General features: G+C 35.1%; 1 protein-coding gene and 1 pseudogene across 1 annotated transcript; one reads left to right on the plus strand and one right to left on the minus strand.

Moving 5' to 3' along the window:
* Nucleotides 1-491: 491 nt before the first annotated feature.
* On the minus strand, nucleotides 492-1,421 carry LOC125124068 (olfactory receptor 4C11-like; annotated as a pseudogene).
* Nucleotides 1,422-13,607: 12,186 nt separating this feature from the next.
* Nucleotides 13,608-14,627, plus strand: LOC125124481 (olfactory receptor 4C16-like). The gene has a single exon (XM_047774591.1). The coding sequence runs from the start codon at nucleotides 13,845-13,847 to the stop codon at nucleotides 14,625-14,627; it is 783 nt and encodes a 260-aa protein (XP_047630547.1). The 5' UTR covers nucleotides 13,608-13,844.
* Nucleotides 14,628-18,798: the final 4,171 nt, after the last annotated feature.

Genomic DNA, 18,798 nt, shown 5'->3' on the forward strand with positions numbered 1-18,798 from the left:
GGCTAGGGGTCTAATCGGAGCTGTTGCCGCCAGCCTACACCATCCACAGCAACACAGGATCCAAGCCACATGTGCCACCTACACCACAGCTTATGGCAATGCTGGGGCCTTAACCCACTGAGTGAGGCCAGGGATCAAACCCATGTTCTCATGGATACTAGTTGGGTTCAAAACCACTGAGCCAAAGCAGGAACTCTGACTGAATTTTTTAATGTCCCAGAAATTAAAAATAAATGAGAACAAGAAAACCTATGCATTTATTTCAGAATAAACTTTGATTGGAGAATATGTTTAGAACACCTAAAATTGGGTCACTTGAGGAACAAGAAACCTTGGCATTCATCTTCCTTGTGACCTAGAAAAAAAAAAGCAACTCACATCTTATATGTGATTGTATGTTTTATTCCACAATAATCATACACTATCATATTTGATATCTGTACAAATTCAGTTAAGCTATGACTCAACACATAATCAGGCAGGTCCACAGTTCATCTTCTGTTTTCTGAGGTTATTCTGACATACCATAATTTCCTCATGGCATTTTTCACTTCTGCATTCCTCAGTGTGTAGATGAGTGGATTGAGGAAGGGTGTTCCGATGGTATAAAATACTGCTACCATCTTGTCCATGGGGAAAGTGGTTGGGGGGGCGTGTGTATATGAATATACATGGACCAAAGAATAAGATGACTACAATGATATGGGAAGTGCAAGTGGAGAGGGCTTTTTTCCTCCCTTCTGCACTGTGGTTTCTCAGCAAATGCAAAATGACAATATATAAGATCATCAGAATTATAAAACTGATTGTGCAAATGACCCCACTGTTAAACTCCACCAGTAGGTTCATCACATAAATATCCATGCAGGCAAGTTTCAGCAAGGGCTGCGTATCACAGCAATAGTGATCCATCAGATTGGATCCACAGAAAGGTAATCTCAAGGCCACGATAATCTGAGCCATAGAATGTAGAAAAGACCCTATCCATGCCGGAACAATCAGGATGACACAGGCCTGGCGGCTCATGATGGTTGCATAATGCAAGGGCTTGCAGATGGCCACGTAGCGATCCATGGCCATGAGGACAAGGACAAAGATCTCCATGCATCCAAATAAATGCAGTGCAAAGACCTGATTCAGGCACTCATTGTAAGATAGGATTTTCGTTGCAGACAGAGAATCTGCAATTAGTTTAGGGGCAGTGGAAATTGAGAAACAGTTATCAGCAACAAATAAAATAGGAAAAAGTACATTGGGCTCCCAAGGGTCTTGCTGGACTTGATGGTCACAATAAAAAGCAAATTGCCCACCAGAGTTCCCACATAGAAAATGAAGAAAATTGCAAACACCATTTTCTGCCTGTTAGGATCTTGTGTCAATCCTAATCGTCTGAAATCTGTTACACTATTATTTTTCTGCATTGTTTCACTTGATGACTGGAAACCATGGGTTAGAAAAAAATCCGCAAAGATGGAAAAAAAAAAAAAAAACTCTTGAAGTGAATACTACAGTTGGAGGCCAAATACATAAGCTTGATCAAGGAACTGCCACTTTCCAATGGGTAATCATTTACCTGTTGTGTGCTGCTTTTACCAGAAGAAAATAAATTTCATACTATTTAATCTATTTTCAAGATTTCCTATGAAAATAATGATATAAGGAATAGGAAAATAAGGAAAAGTAAATAACACTTCAGATTCAATAAATATTTTTTAGATTGTTTGGCATGAGTGAATAAATTCTTCAACTGAATGTTTTCTTCAGGTTTTATCAAGGACAGATCAATACTAAGGTAATGTGTTGCAGAAGTAGAGCAAACTTCTATATGCCTTACTAAATGTGCTTTCACATTCATGAACAAAGAATCTAGTGATAATCTTCTGGTAAATATTATATCAAAGAACAATTGTCTAAATATTTTGATTATCTTCCATAATAAAACTTAAGCGTGTGCTCTCATGTGCCCCTCCCCCCAACACAGACACACAGGATAGAAGGTGGGATGGAGAGAAAGAAAATAAACATCAAGTTTTAGCGATGAATACATCATCGGTTGGTTCAATCCATTATAAGGTTTATTTTAATTCACCTTATTTTACTTTACTTCTCAAAACTTTCTAGTTGTTTATGATTTCAAATTCAGCTCCTATTATTAAAATTTATAGGAGTTCCTATTGTGGCTCAGCAGAAGCTAATCTGACCAGTATCCTTGCGGATGCAGGTTCGATCCCTGGCCTCACTCAGTGGGTCAAGCTTCCGGCATTGCCATGAGCGGTGATGTAGGTCGCAGATGCAGCTCGGATCTGGTGTTGCTGTGGCTGTGGTGTAGGCTGGCAGCTGTAGTTCAGATTTGACCCCTAGCTTGGGAACCTCCATATGCTGTGGATGTGGCCCTAAAAAAGACAAACAAAAGCAAAACAAAACAAATTTATAATCTTTATATTATGTTGTCCAAAGTTAAATTTGTCTCCTTATTAATTATTTTTTCTAAATATTTCAATATGTTTTCTTAAGACATGAGGTTTCACTGAGTCTAGAATGAAGGAAATAAATAAAAGGAGAACATTTCCCATAAATCAGAACACTCAAATTTCAGATTTAAGGTTAAACACCAGGAATTTAATAAATGAGCTCAGGAAGCTCCAAGTCATATCTGAAACCTTTCAATATAATTTTTGTGATACAAATCTTGAATGTCCTTTACTTTCACCTCGAGTAAGAGAAGATAAAAGTAAAAAGGTAGTTGGCATTTATTCATATCTAGCTATATGTCAAACACTGGACAGATTGTTTTATGTGTCCTTACATTCTCCAAATAGTAGCATAATCAATAACAAACTATAAGTGCCAAACTGATAAAGTATATGTATGACTTATAACAGACAAAAATAAAATTTCCAAGTATAAATTTGTTAACTTTTGAAAAATACAGCAAATAAATAATGGGCCCAGTAATCAATTTTAAGACAGCCTTCTTACTAAATATAATTAAACCTATGAAAATATGCTCAATCGTATTCCCTTTTAACATTTCAAATTAAATGTCCAACTAGATAAATTTTTCACCTATCATTTTAATATTCCTTGTGGTTCAATTCATTGACATAGAGAGTGCTGACGAGTACAAGTTGACATACAGAGTGGGTAGTCAATCCCATTCATTTTTGCAGGAGTCTAAATGGGCTCAATCTTGTAAGGGGTGATTTTCAGCATTATAATATTGAAACTACACGCGGATATGGGTCTAGTGATCCCATTTCTGACAGATACTCTTACGGACAAGGACAAATCATTTCAACACTGTCTTTGGTAGCAAAAGATGAGGAAGGACTTAAAATACATCTGAAGGGAACTTAATGAATAAAGGATTATACTTATATTGATACTACTCATTGATAAAGCATTCATAAAAGTAAAGCAGATACATATGCAGTGGTGCCTGAAGTGTAAAATATGTCCAAAGCATATTCTAAAGTGAAAAATAAGAGGACAGAATTGTATACTAGCATGATAGGTCTTAATTAAAAGCAGGATTTATACATATTACACATACACTCATATAAATGAATTGTATTGAGAAGAATGCCAACAAAAACATGCATTGTATTCTCTGTGTACAAAATGGTTTTCTTGGCATCATAGACACGAACCATACCCATTTTTTTATATGTGCTCTTTGGTAAAATTTGAAAACACTGTCATGTATTGCATTAAAAAACTGAGGCTTTTTGAAATCTCATCTTAGTTGATGGAGTATTATTCACAGTGGCATATGCCTGAACCATACCAACTGCCTTCTGATGAAGCAGGAAGGACAGCAGTATTTTGGGGATAACATGACTCAAGAGCATGAATAAGATGCTAAATCAACTATAGGGTTAGTTAGGGAATTCAGTGGTTTTTAACCACATAGTAGAACAGCACATTACCTTTAACTAAAGGTTCACTGGTTTTCTGGGATGTTTTCCAAATCTGCTCAGGCCAAAGTTCTTCAACAATCAAATTAAAAATTGTTTGCAGTTTATATATGTTAAGAATGTTATATATTGGAGTTCCCGTCATGGCTCAGTGGTTAACAAATCTGACTAGGAACCATAAGGTTGCGGTTCAATCCCTGGCCTCGCTCAGTGGGTTAAGGATCCATCATTGCCTTGAGCTGCAGTGTGGGTCGCAGATGCGGCTCTGATCCTATGTTGCTGTGGCTCTGGTGTAGGCTGGTGGCTACAGCTCCGATTAGACTCCTAGCCTGGGAACCTCCATATGCCACAGGTGTGGCCCTAGAAGAAGGCAAAAAGACCAAAAAAAAATTTATATAAATATATTTTCATGTATATATACATATTTATACATGTATGTATCTGTAGAGATAGGTAAATAGACACGTGTATAATTCACAACATACCTATTTACTTATGTACATATATTGATATAAACATATTAGAATTACATATAGAAATGATGCATATTAGAATGAGGGCTATATTTGGATCAGAGTTTTTGTCTATAAGCTACTGAATTTAAGCATCTAAAAACTTTAAGCTGCTTAACAAATATTTGTTGCAAGAAAGAAAGCTTTAATAAAATATCCAGTGGGTACAATCTAATAGTGTTTTGCTCTGCACCCTGTTCAGATGATGTTGAGGAAGAGGGAAGCCTGCATCCTACTGCACCCACCACCAATCATCCTATCTGTGGAATGTATCCTGAAAATTTTCAAGCGCATATTATTTCTATTTTCTTATCCTTAACATCCTCAGTTCCAATACCCCTGATCTAGCAGTGCTCATTTCCATCAGAAGCTACCACGCAGGTTCTTTATTTCCATCATCTTTTATAATATAAAACACACCTAGAAATGTCCCAAACTTTCTATCCTTCCACAAATGCATCATATGTATTAGTCACTCACAATGACATTGACCAGATTCACTTTCTCCAAGTATTATATAAAACTAACTTGATCCCCAAAATAACCATCACCAGCTTTGTAAGAGTCCATGGAGAAAGTTTGAATTATTCAGTTGTCTTCTTTTTGCCCCAAGGCAATTTGGGTGCTCTTTACTCAAATGAGAATTTTTAAAATGTTACCCTAAAATTTGGCTTACCTGGAACCAGGAACTCTTTGATCTCACAAGAAGGCTTAGATTCTCACTTGTGTGCAAGAAGAGAGACCAAAATGATCCCAGATTCATCCCCTACTTTCCAAAATTCACACTCACACAAGATTTTGACTGGAAAGTGAATCTCTTTGGCATTCACCATAGGAGTATTTAAACATGTGTGATGCAAAATATAGAAGTCTAGGGAAGGTCCTTCCCCAAAGTGTCACTTGCCTTCACACACTCATACACCGATGAGGATACTCCAAAGCTCACAGGAGCCAAATGGATGAGCCTCCAATGTCCAAAGCTACAAAAAAAATCAGCAGCAAAGTTGAGCTGAGATATAACTCAAAGTAAAAGATAAATATCCATGAATTATAATGATGCAAATAACTGAATAATAAATAGCTAAAGAGGAATTAATAGACAAAAGAATACCCAAAAAATGATTTATTTATATTCTCTGTCCTCAAACTCTCCACTACCTAAGTGTGAACTGTGCACACACTTAAGTGACTTCTTTCCAAAGAACTCACGCAGTATGGAGTGAGTGAAAAGAGTAAATTTACAAAAGAGAATTGTGACAGGTGTTCCCGTTGTTTCTCAGCAGGTTAAGAAGCTGACATAGTGTCCCTAAGGATTCAAGTTCCATCCCTGGCCTCACTCAGTGGGCTAAGGATCCTGCGTGGCCTCAAGCTGTGGCACAGGTCACAGAAGCGACTTGGATCTGGTGTTGCTGTGGCCGTGGTGTAGGCTGACAGCTGCAGCTCTGATTCAATCTCTACCCTAGGGACTTCCATATGCTGCAGGTGCAGCCCTAAAAAAGGAAAAATAGGAGTTCCTGTCATGGCACAGTGGAAACGAATCCCACTAGGAACCATGAGGTTGTGGGTTCGATCCCTGGCTTTGCTCAGTGGGTTAAGGATTTGACATTGCCATGAGCTGTGGTGTAGGTCACAGACATGGTTCAGATCTGGCTTTGCTGTGGCTGTGGCATAGGCTGGCAGCTGCAGCTCCAATTAGACCCCTAGCCTGGGAACCTCCATACGCCATAGGTACAGCCCTCAAAAGACAAAAAAAAAAAAAGAAAAGAAAAGAAAAAAGAAATAAAGAATTACGACAAATAGTACCTTAGTCAGGTGATCAAGATCTAGAGGGACAAGTCATGTTGACAGTATGTACCCACAGATGTGATGTGATGAGAATAGCACTTTATCTCTGTGGTCTTTCTCCCAGTAACTCATAACCCTGGCTTAATTGCAAGTAAAATATCAGACAATCCCCAATGGAGGGTTTTTATACAAAATGTCTTACTAGTCCTGCTCAAAACTGATAAAATCATCTGAAACAAGAAAAGTCAGAGGCAGTGTCACTGTTTGGAGGAGCTCAAGAAAACTCGACAACCGAATACATGTAATTTCCTGAATCAGATTCTGGAGGGAAAAAATGACATCATTAAAGACTAATGAATCTGGCTAACGTGGATTCTAGTTAAAATCATGTAATAACGGTGGTTAATTAGTTTTGACAAATGTACCATATTAATATAAGATGATAATAGGGGAAACTGAATTATTTTTACCAACTACCTGTAGATAAAAATCTGTTATAATATAAAGTTTATGAGAAACAAATGGCTTATTTTATTTAACATGTCCTCACAATTCATCTGTGTTTTAGCATGTGTCAGAGTCTTCTTACTTTTTAATGTTGAATAATCTTCTATTGACTGTATACCACAGTGTATTTATCTACTCATATCTTGATGGATACTTTGGTTTCTAGAACATTTTAGCTCTTCTGAATAATGCTATCAGAAACATAGTTGTACAAGTATCTTTTTGAGTTCTTGCTTTCAGTTCTTTTGCATATGTACCCAGAAGTGGAAATGCTGGATCATATAGTGATACTATTTTTAGGTGTTTGAGTTATGTTGTACTGTCTTTCACAGTAGCTGCACTATTTTACTTCCCCACAAACAGTGCACAAGTGTGATTGATGATTTGGGACATCCTTTCATGTGTTTATTGTCTGTTGGTATATCTTTTTTGAAAAAAATGCCTTTTCAAGTTTTTTTGCCTATTTACTCGTTATTTGTTATTGAGTTGTAAAAATTCCTTTTATATTTCAGACACTAACTCCAGATATGAATTTATTTCCTTCCATTCTGTGAGTTTCCTTTTCTCTCTGTTGATTGTGTTCTTTGATACATAGAAGTTTTAAATTTTGATACAGTCCCATATACCTGTGTTTTCTTCTTTTGCTTTGTTTTTGACTCAAAAAAAAAAAACCATTGATTAATCTAATGTCCTGAATTTACTTTCTAATTTTTCTGAATGTTTCATAGTGTTAGCTCTGATGTTAAGGTCTTTTATCCATTTGAGTATACTGTGAATATTATGTAAGTTATACCTTCATTCTTTTGCATGTGGACGTCTAATTTTGACAACTAAATTTATTGAAAAAACGGTGTTTTCCCCACTGGATGGTCCTGAAATTCTTGTAGAAAGTCATTTAAACATTCATGTGATAGTTTCTTTGGGGCTTTATTATCTATTCTATTGCTCTATATGCCTGTCTTTATGTTAATACCACACTGTTTTGATTACTATAGCTATATAGTAAGTTTTAAAATCAGGACATATAAGAAGACCACCTATGTTTTACTTTTCAAGATTATCTTGGCTATTTTTCACCTTTATTTCTTCATTGGACTCAGTTATGTGTTTGTGCATGGCAATTTCAGAAACTGTTCGTTCAAAATATACAGAAAAGAAAAAGGAAGGTAATGTGTGGTTATGAACCAGGTATGATACTGAGGTATACAAATTGTTCTGTATTCCTTATTATATTTCTGAATTATATAATAGCGTATTCATTCTATAAAGGTAGACAATATGACTCAAAAAAGTTTATCAATAAGATCAACATTCACAAATAGTATAGAAATGGAGAAAGTAATTCCCGTTTCCATATTAAAAGGGTTTGTAATTAGGAAAATAATATATTTAATAAAACATTGAGAAAAATGGTTAGTGTCTAAGCTTATACAAGGTGATTGATTTCTCACAAAACATTGACAAGATTGCTTGAATGTTAAATTCTGCAATCAATCCTAAATGACTACAATTAAAATGAAAAATAAGGCAAAGAATATGTGTATACATATGTGTGTGTTACTGGGTCAATTTTATATATGGTATAAAATTGACATAACACTATAAACTAAATAAAATGGAAAAAATAAAAATTATTTCAAAAATTAAAAAAATAAATCAATTTGTTTTAGATCAATAAATCTACCAGTAAACAGTACACCTAGTTTAGGAAAACTAGGAATCAGTGTTAGGTATAATAATGGTAAGGAGAAAATTTATCAATGGACTGAATGTTTATTATACTTTATTTAAGTACAGTTAGCTGTTGAACACTATGAGCTTGATAATTTTTGCTTTGTTAAAAAAATAGAAGTTAGGAAGTCTTCTGGCAATAGCAAATTCAAGGTAAGAAAAAAAAATTGTTTTCTCCTTGATAAAATTATAGCTGAATAATAACTTCAGATGGAATAGGTTTCTCACAGTATTTACCAATTTTTTATGCTATGCAAATTCACCATTCAAAATTAATACAGCTAATGTTCCAATTAAACTCCATATGAACCACATTCCTCGATGGATCAAAAATCTCTGGATAGTTCATGAGTTTGGACAAAAGTATTTTACTGGCAAGCTCCAGAAAAAGTTAATGCATATTGCCCCCTACCCAAAGTCAAGGGGTAAGAGACATTTGAATTATCAAATATAGCATACTAAGTTGAAGGTAAAATTTTCTCTTTGTCTACATTTATTGACTATATCTCCAGGTTTATTCGGTGCTTCTTTAAAGTGTCCTGTTTTCATTGAATTAATCAGAACAAAACATCATTGTGTTTTAAAATAGCAGCCTGTAAATTTCCCTAAATCACTAGAATTACATTAGCTTTGGAAATGGTGACATTACATAAATTTTAATATTGTTGACTGGTCAAAGGAATTCATATCTACTAAAGCAGGCACTGATCATGTTTTTTTGCAGGGTTAAAGGAAATCATCTAGAAGAGCAGCTCTTTTATAATTAAAAGTATAATGAAAAAACACTGAGATGAGTAGAATGGGCTGAGACATAACCTAGTTAAGACCCAAATCCCTGGTGGGTGACCCCAAAGCAGAAAGGGCTATCACAAACTTGGAGGGTTTGAGCCTAACATGAGGCACCTCAGACCTAAAGACTGGCACCTGGAATAAGAATTTCCTTAACAGATTTTTAACACCAGCTTATGACCAGGAGAGCTGGTTTGTGTATGTTAAACCATTCTTGCATCAAGGATAACTCCCATTTGGCTCATGGTGTATAACTCTTTTAATGTGCTGTTGAATAAAATTTGCAGTATGTTTTGAGAGTTTTTCATCCATATTCATCAATTTTATTGCTTTTTTATTACTAGTGGTCATTTATTTCTTATTTATTGGTATTGGTAATACTAAGCAACATTTATTTAGCAGTTACAATATACAAAGTGTTTTACATAGTTGTATTTTTTTCATCTTTTAAACAATGTGTAGGTGTTGTTATTCACCCTCTTTCCCCCTTTTTTAATTTCTAAATTTTTTTGAAGTACAGTTAATTAACAATGTTGTGCTATTTTCTGTTGTACAACAAAGTGATTCAGTTACATGTATACACTATCCATTTGTTTTTAGATCTTTTCCCCATGTAGATTATCATAGGCTACTGATTAGAGTTTCTTTGGATGTATAATTAGCAGTGGAATTGCTGAATCATATGGTAGACATACAGGGGGCCAAGGGGCACTTGTAAAGATGCTTAGCATCATTAATCATTAATCATGACAGAAAAGCAAATTATATCTTCTTCAGTTTTAAAAGACACATCTTTTGTGTGTGTATTGAATTTTCGATTCACTTTTTTTTTATTAAAAACTTTGAGTATATTATAGCATACTTTTTTGTTCTGCTATGTTTCTACTTATGAACACAGGGAGGGGTAATTCCAGGTTCTGGTTGGTAGCAGAATTGTTTCTGGGTGACACACTTCCTATTTAATGAATGGTATTATTTTTATTCTTTCTGTTCTTTACCCCCTCTCTCCATCATTCTTTTTTTTTCTTTCTTCTTCTTCTTCTTATCTGGTACTGTTGATCAGTGTGAAGCCCTTAAAAACTCCAAATCCTTGTTTGCATGTGATTAATGAGCTTGAGGAAAATGAATTTGCTATCCTTATATAAGCTAAATATACAAATCAAAGTTAAGTTTATTACATAGAGGTTGTTTTTGACTAGCAGGGTAAGGAAAACTTTAGGGAATAATGACCTCTGTGATGTAAATAACTTATGTCATTATTTCTTAAAATATTCCCCCTGGAATAGAGGCAAGAATATTTTTTCAGTGCTCTGTTAGGAGATTGCTGTCAAAAAAAAAAAAAAAAAAAAAGGTCAGAATTGACCCTAATTCAGAGCAGCTTCTAACAGGTAAGTGAAAAATAATCTCCATGTTTTACAGAGAGGCATCATTACAAAAGAATCCAACATAATTTTCTAGTATGTTTATTTTGAATATCTAGTTGTTCCCAGATAACTCTGAGAAAGAAATTAAAACAAGTTTATATTGAGATTTACTGTTAATAGAGGAAATAAACAGAAGGAACACAAATGTTGAGAAAAGGTATCTTTTGAACTCAATGAACTTTTTATGTGCACCAGGTATGTTAAAAGTCATCATTGCAGTGTAGAAATAGAGGAATATAGTTCGTGTCTATGGTTTATTACAGATTTTAGAGATGGCAGAATGAAGGAGAGTTCACAAATAATTCTCATGTAAGATAGAGCAACAATATATGTCCTCACTAAGAGCGGTGGATACTAGAAATTTAGAAAGAGATTATGTGGATTAGAAATCAGACAAGCGGTGAATGGAGATAATGACCTTCAAAGAGCTTTTGGAGAATGGCGGCTTTTCCGTCTCCATTTGACGTCTTTGAGCAGAACACCGTACAGCACAGTATAGAATGATTACACGTGGGGTTCTTCTACGGTAACATCGCAGATTTAGGGTTTGCACTTGGCACATTTCAGAGGTTTAATTTGGAAAGTTAAATACCTACTTCTCAGAGAATATGCAGAGGAAACCTGAAGAGGAGGAGACTAAAAGCTGTAATTAAGGTGAAAGATGATGTGTGTATATGTGGAAGAGGAGTTCCTGAAAAAAAAAAAAAAGCATAGAGATCTTTCGTTTTCATCAATATTTGTGCCTGCCAACGTTCTTTAGTGTTGGATCTCATTTCCCTTTGCCGCTTCATGGGGCATCCATTCTATGTCAGGTAAGATTTGAATAAAATAAATAACTTAATATGGAGGGCAAGCAGGCATAGAAAGCATGAGTTACAGGTATTGAATTTTATGGCCACCTTTTGATTTTCAGGTCAGGCTATTTTTCTAGGGTATCTGTGGACCACATAAGCAGGAGTTATGGGATCCAGTTAGACAGAATCAAGAGTTTAAGGAGAGTAGATTATATATTCTTTTGCATGGGCTATTGAGTGATAAATAATCTTGAGATTATTAACCTTCCCACAAAGAATAGTAAATTCTGTAAAGAAATAGAGTGTAAATTTTTTTCTGAAGATGGATGTGCTTGTATAACAGAATCAGAGAGAGGTAGATAGATAGAGACTTTTAAAGGTAAGCAATGCTTTTCACTGTGGTCTCTGCAGTAAAATAAAATTTCAAAGATAGAAGAATCCACCTAACTGTCACAAGACATGTTTCCTACAATCTTTTCTTAGTCTCTTTGCTGAAAACTCCATCTTGTCCCGCTTTACTTTATCCCATCTTCCTGCTTGAAAAACAGTCACAGTGCTGGTAAATGACTTAGGAACAAAGACCTAAAGGCATAAGCTATTCATGTGGTCAGCTGAATGAGGACATTAAAATCAGTGTGGTTTCTTGAAGTGGTGCTCTTTGTTCCTGAGACCTTGAGTCCCCTGGTTCCCAACTTTACTTAAGATAAATGTCTCTGTGTCTTGTTTTATGTTAACTTTTTCCCTTAAGTTTCACATCACCCGTTCTTCAGCCCCAACCTGCTGAGCCGGTCTCCGCATCTAACACTCTGTATACCACCCTCATCTATCTTCCACCTTTGCCTGCCTACTTTCCTTCAGCTCTTCTCTAAGGTCATCTGTTCATTTTATTTTTGACAAATGTAGAAATCTTAAAATGGCTTATCCATTTGAAGACTTGAGAAGACAGTATCTGAAAATCTGCTTGGCCTGTTTTTATTATTTTTTATGTCTTTATTAGAGGATAGTTGATTTATAGCGTTGTGTCAATTTTACAGCATAGTGACCCAATCATTCATAAACATATATATTCTTCTTCTCATAGTATCTTCCATTATGTTCTATCCCAAGAGATTGGATTTCATTCCCTGTGCTGTACCATCTACTTTGCCTCTTTTTAAAAAGCACATCTCTTTCCACTTTCTCCTTCTTTGTGCTCATCTGAGAACCTGGGGTTTTCAGATATTTGAATAATACAAACTCTACTAGGAATATAACCACACAACCATCCAAAAAAATCACTACAGATCTAAGATTCTTAACAGAAAAAATACAAACTTTTGAGTAATAACCCACTGTCCTGGATATAGAAATTTAACGTCAGGGATTCTGAGTGCTCTAAAGGGTGCTTCTCAGAAACTGGAAAAAGAAAAATAGAAACTGGGATATTTTAGACAGTATAGACTATGAAATAACGTGCTTTTCTGTTCATTAGCATTTGAACTATTACAAAATATCACAAACATTCACGATGATAACAGCAGATTATTTAAAGCCCATGTTTCCCATTTCATTTCTCATGCTATAATAACTGGAGCAAGTATGTAAGGAAGAGGTGGAGCATATTAGATGTATAAAATAATATATATATATTTATCTATCTATGTATGTATAACAAATATATGATACATAAGTGTTTATAAATGACATTTTAATTGAGTTAAACATGAGACTTTATATCTTTAGCATGAACCTTCAAAGGCAGTCATATATATTCTAAATCCCAAGGGATAGAACATGTAAAACATCGGTCATAAAATTTTTGAACATGAAAAACAAATGAAGGAAACAACTGGAGACATATCTCTTAATTACGCATTTAATAACTTGACAAAATTAATCAAGTATCATATCAAAACTAACAAGTAATTTTATTCAAAAAGTTCTGTAGGAAATTACTACCTACAGGAGCTTACTTGAAATTCGTAGTAAGCCTTCGCAGGGGCCTTTAAAAACTAAAGAACAAAGTGTTAGCAAGAGGTATTAATAAATCGCAGGTAGACTGTCCCCCAAGAAGAATAGTCCATACCATCATGTTACACACTATGACTAGTTCTTTATTTTTTTTGCAGATAAACCCTTTCACACTCATCCCATCTCACTAATGAAATCATGCAACTGAACAATAATGTGACTGAGTTCATTCTACTTGGGTTGACCCAGGATCCTCTTAGGAAGAAAATAGTGTTTGCCATTTTCTTGATTTTCTATTTGGGGATACTGTTGGGTAACTTGCTGATTATTGCTACTATCAAGACCAGCCAGGACACTTGGGAGTCCAATGTACTTCTTCCTTTTCCTACTTATCCTTAATCTGATACCTGCTTCTCTACTTCCATAGCTCCTAGAATGATTGTGGATGCCCTTTTGAAGAAGACCACTATCTCATTCAGTGAGTGCATGTTCCAAGTCTTTACATTCCATTTCTTTGGTTGCCTGGAGATCTTCATTCTAATCCTTATGGCTGTTGACCGCTATGTGGCCATCTGTAAGCCCCTGCACTATACAACCATCATGAGCCACCGAGTCTGTGGTGTGCTGATGGCCCTGGCCTGGGTGGGGTCTTGTGTGCATTCTTCAGCTCAGATTTTTCTGGCCCTGAGTTTACCTTTCTGTGGTCCCAATGTGATTGACCACTACTTCTGTGACTTGCAGCCTTTGTTAAAACTTGCCTGTGCAGACACCTATGTGACCAACCTACTCTTGGTGTCCAACAGTGGAGCCATCTGTACAGTGAGTTTTGTCATGCTGATGGTCTCCTATGTCATCATCTTGTATTCTCTGAGAAACCACAGTGCAGAGGGGAGGAAAAAAGCCCTCTCCACCTGCATCTCCCACATCACTGTGGTCATCTTGTTCTTTGGTCCTTGCATATTTATATACACACGCCCTGCAACTACCTTCTCCACGGATAAGATGATAGCTGTGTTTTATACAATTGGAACACCTTTGTTCAACCCTCTGATTTATACACTGAGGAATGCAGAAGTGAAAAATGCCATGAGGATGTTATGGAGTAAGAAGTGGTTTCAGATGACCAAAGATGAATGGAAATTTTTCAAATTTTTCTTCATAGTCTGGGTTGACCTGGAAAGAATTCATAGAGACTATTATCTTTTTATTGTGCAATGAATACAATTCTGTCTTAGCAATTGGAACATATGCACTGAGTCAATTTAGTGTAGAGGAAGAGACAGCAATAGTAATAAACAGGTCATAAGGACCATTACCTCAGACATTGTATATCTGTCTCTCTTACCTGCCTAGTATCTGTGCAGTTTTCACCTAGAGTGTCATCTTTCCTTCTTCATGCTGCTTTCTGTTGTTTTTTCACTCCTAGATACCCTGGCCCTATATGCTTAAATACACAACCTGGTAACTTTTATGTATCCCTAACATTTGCATGGATTAAATAATTCTGTTTCATTGTATAAGTTCAAGAACCTTCAACATAAACTTTCTTCCTAATTAGTGTCAGGTTCAAATAATTGTAGAAGCTTCATAAAGTAAGAGACAGTATGTAATCTAGCGTTTCTCCTTCCAATTCTTGGTTTCGTACTCCAAATTCTTACCATTCCTTTACCTAAATCATTTCTTCTCAGGTGGAAATTCACCCTTCTGTTGTAGTCCTTTGATCATAAGAAAGGTTTCACTGCGAGGTTTTTAGTAAGTATGGTATATTTAATAAAATGTACTTTATGTTCCTAATTTGATGTCTTCTAACTTGGGAGGAGTATTAAGGTTTCTCTTGAATTATACCAATTATATTTTTAAAATAATATTGGGTTATAATGAGTGTAGCATATATGATCCACATTAAAAGTGATGTATTTGTGTGGGCTGAAAATAGAGTGTGAGCTGTTGATGTTAGAGAATTTCAATATATTAATACACTTGAGCAATGAATGAGATAACCAGAGATTATTTAGGCTTGAGATAGAGTTATTTATATCGTAGATAAGAATATCAATTTCCTTTCTTGAAAAGAAAGAAAAAAACTATGGGAAGACTAAAAAAAATTAGTTGACAGGAATTCAGAAAGAAGAGTAATGAGATGAAGAGGGGGAGCACAGAGCAATTTTAGGGAAGGAAAACATTTGTGTTTGATATTCTAATGGTTGGTAAATCACATAGTGCACTTGTCATACTCACAAAACTATACAACAGAAGGGTAAACTCTAATATAAACTATATTCTTTATTAAAAATATAGCAATCTTAATGATCAGTTGTAACAAATGCACCACACTAATGCAAGATGTCTGATACTGGGAAATTGTGAGGGAGAGTGGGTACATGGGAACTGTCTATACTTTTTGTCTGTATTTTTTACACAATTTTCCATAAACTTAAAATTTCTCTAAAAAATAAAGTCGGTCAAAAAAGATCAACTTCTCTTGGCTGTATTTAAAATATTTTAAATTTTATTCAATTTATTATACAAGTACATATTTTATTGAGCCACATATTGATGTCCTCAAATCCTCTACAACTTACCCAAGTAAGCTGTACAGATATCATTAATAAATATATAATATGATATTTTCTGTGGGCAAAATTTTTTTTAATTGAGAAGGTTTTTTTTTTCTTTTTTTTTTTTAGTTATTCTGTGGCATATGGAGCTTCTGGGTCAGGGAAGAAGTATTATTCTTAACATTAAATTGAATGCTGTTATAGATCATGAAGTATTTGCATTAAAAGAATATTTATACTCCAAAGGAGAGTCTTTAATACTTTATATTTAGAGATATAGAGATAGTTTTTCTCTACTCTTTTTTGCATATTGTCTTCATGAACATTTTTGGAAAAGGATACACTTCTTAAAAGTAGCTTAAGACTTCAATAATAACAAGGGTTTGGATTTTTATTACAAATATATTCTATCTAAATTCATTTAGATTCTGAAAGGAAGTAAATGTAAAACTTGTATTTTTAAAGCCTCAGGCAGGATTTTGCATAAGAAAAGTAGATAAGAAAATTTAGCATCTAAAATTGAAATTCAGGTTTATTAGAGAAAACATGTGTGTGTGTGTATATATATATATATATATATATATCAAAGGAACGTGAAACAGGGAAATTCTACCACCTTCTCATTGTTAATCATTATCCTAGAAGTTGAAAATATGACAGTAAAGAAAAAAACAACATTCACTGTCCTGTGAAATTTATGGTATAGTAAAGATTGAAAAAAAAAGAGAGACAGTTATTTAATATTTCAGGGATTTTAAAAGTACTATGAACTTACACAAAGCAAGACATTTGAAGAATGAGATGATGGCCATGCTGCTTAAAAATGTTTATATTTAGAATAGGATGGTCAAGGAAAGTTCATGTGATTAGTTGACTTTTGTCAACTATGACAAAATTTAGGGTTCTCGGCAAGGGAACATTTTGCTCACAGAGTATGCTTGACAATGTATAGGTATTAATTTTTCTCAAAATCATGGTGATGGGAGATGGGTATTTTTACTAGCATGTGATGGATAGAGATCAGAGATGCTATTGGACTGTCTACTACACTGGAGACAAATCCTTATATAATAAATGATCTCTCAGTGAAAATGTCAATATTACAAACCCAATTCAATATAAAAATATAATAAAAATCCAAACCCTTGTGAATAGTGCTGCAATAAACATGCGGGTGCACGTGTCTTTTTTAAGGAAAGTTTTGTCCAGAGATCCTGCTGTGTAGCACTGGGAACTATGTGTAGTCACTTGTGATGGAGCATGATAATGTCAGAAAAAAGAATGTATACATGTATGTGTAACTGGGTCACCATGCTGTACAGTAGAAAAAAAAATTATGTACTGGGGAAACAGAAAAAAAGAAGAAAAAAGAAAAAGAAAATTTAAAAAAGAAAAGAAAAGAAATAACAGAGAAAATACTCGAAGATGATATACTCCAAAATTATAATGAAAAGTGTAATTTATAGGACTTTTGTGATTTTATCTGCATGATGTGAGAAAATATTTCAGTATTTGTGGCATGATATGGCATTGTTTAACAAGATAATTCTGAATGCCGTTTTAAGCATTTAGGGAGGATACTGGGATATTAATTAGGACTATACTCTAATATCTAGGAAAGACATTATGGTAGAATAAACAAGTGAGTAGCAGTGTGTGGTTACATGTCTGCTTGTGGGTACTGTTTTAATTGCTGATGGGGATGTAAAATGATTCACTTTACATAATATTCCAGATGGTTATTGGCATAAATTAAATATACACTCTCCATATATTCCAAAAATTTCACTTCTGTTTATCCAGGAGAAATAACATGCGCTCAAGTGTTTGTGCTATAATGTTCACAGAAGTTTTGTACATAATAGCCAAGAATCTAAAATAACCCAAGGGCACATTAATAAAAAGGATGAATTCTGGCATACACAAATAATTAAATCTTCCTCAGCAATGAAAAAGAATGAACTAATGAACAATTGATGCACACATCATTGATGAATTGTAAAAAAATTATTTGCTCAATTGATGTCCTATGTAAAAGAGCATTGTTTTTTTTTTTTTTTTGGTCTTTTTGCCTTTTCTAAGGCCGCTCCTGCAGCATATGGAGGTTCCCAGGCTAGGGGTCGAATCAGAGCTGTGGCTGACGGCCTAAACCACAGCCACAGCAATTCGGGATCAGAGCTGCATCTGTAACCTACACCACAGTTCATGACAATGCCGGATACTTAACCCATTGAGTGAGGCCAGGTATTGAACCTGCATCCTCATGGATGCTAGTCAGATTCGTTTCCACTGAGCCACAATGGGAACTCTGCACTTTCTGCAGTTTTGATTCTCCAGTTTTTCTACAGTTCAAACTATAAATTTAATGAAATTTTGTCCTTAATTTTGTTTATATCATGTGTCAGGATCTTCCATATAAAGACAGACTAGGTGTGGATATTCTCAATTTATATAAAAAGAAGGGAGTTCCTGTCATGGCGCAGTGGTTAACAAATCCGACTAGGAACCATGAGGTTGCGGCTTCGATCCCTGCCCTTGCTCAGTGGGTTAAGGATCGGGCGTTGCCGTGAGCTGTGGTGTAGGTTGGAGACACGGCTCGGATCCTGTGTTGCTGTGGCTCTGGCGTAGGCCGGCGGCCATGCTCTGATTCGACCCCTAGCCTGAGAACCTCCATATGCCGCGGGAGCGGCCCAAGAAAAGACAAAAAGATAAAAGAAAAAAAAAGAATCATAAGCCCTTTATATTGGATATTAATTGCATGAATTTCATTTTTTGCTTTTGGAATAAGGGAAATAGATCCAGCAGTATTACTTTCAGTTACCAGTGGAAGA

This window comes from Phacochoerus africanus, chromosome 4 (genome assembly GCF_016906955.1).
Source record: "Phacochoerus africanus isolate WHEZ1 chromosome 4, ROS_Pafr_v1, whole genome shotgun sequence".
NCBI classification, from domain to species: Eukaryota; Metazoa; Chordata; class Mammalia; order Artiodactyla; family Suidae; genus Phacochoerus; species Phacochoerus africanus.

What these genes read in the sequence shown, in the direction of transcription:
- LOC125124481 (XM_047774591.1), top strand. Translation starts at nt 13,845, where the DNA reads ATGATTGTGGATGCCCTTTTGAAGAAGACCACTATCTCATTCAGTGAG.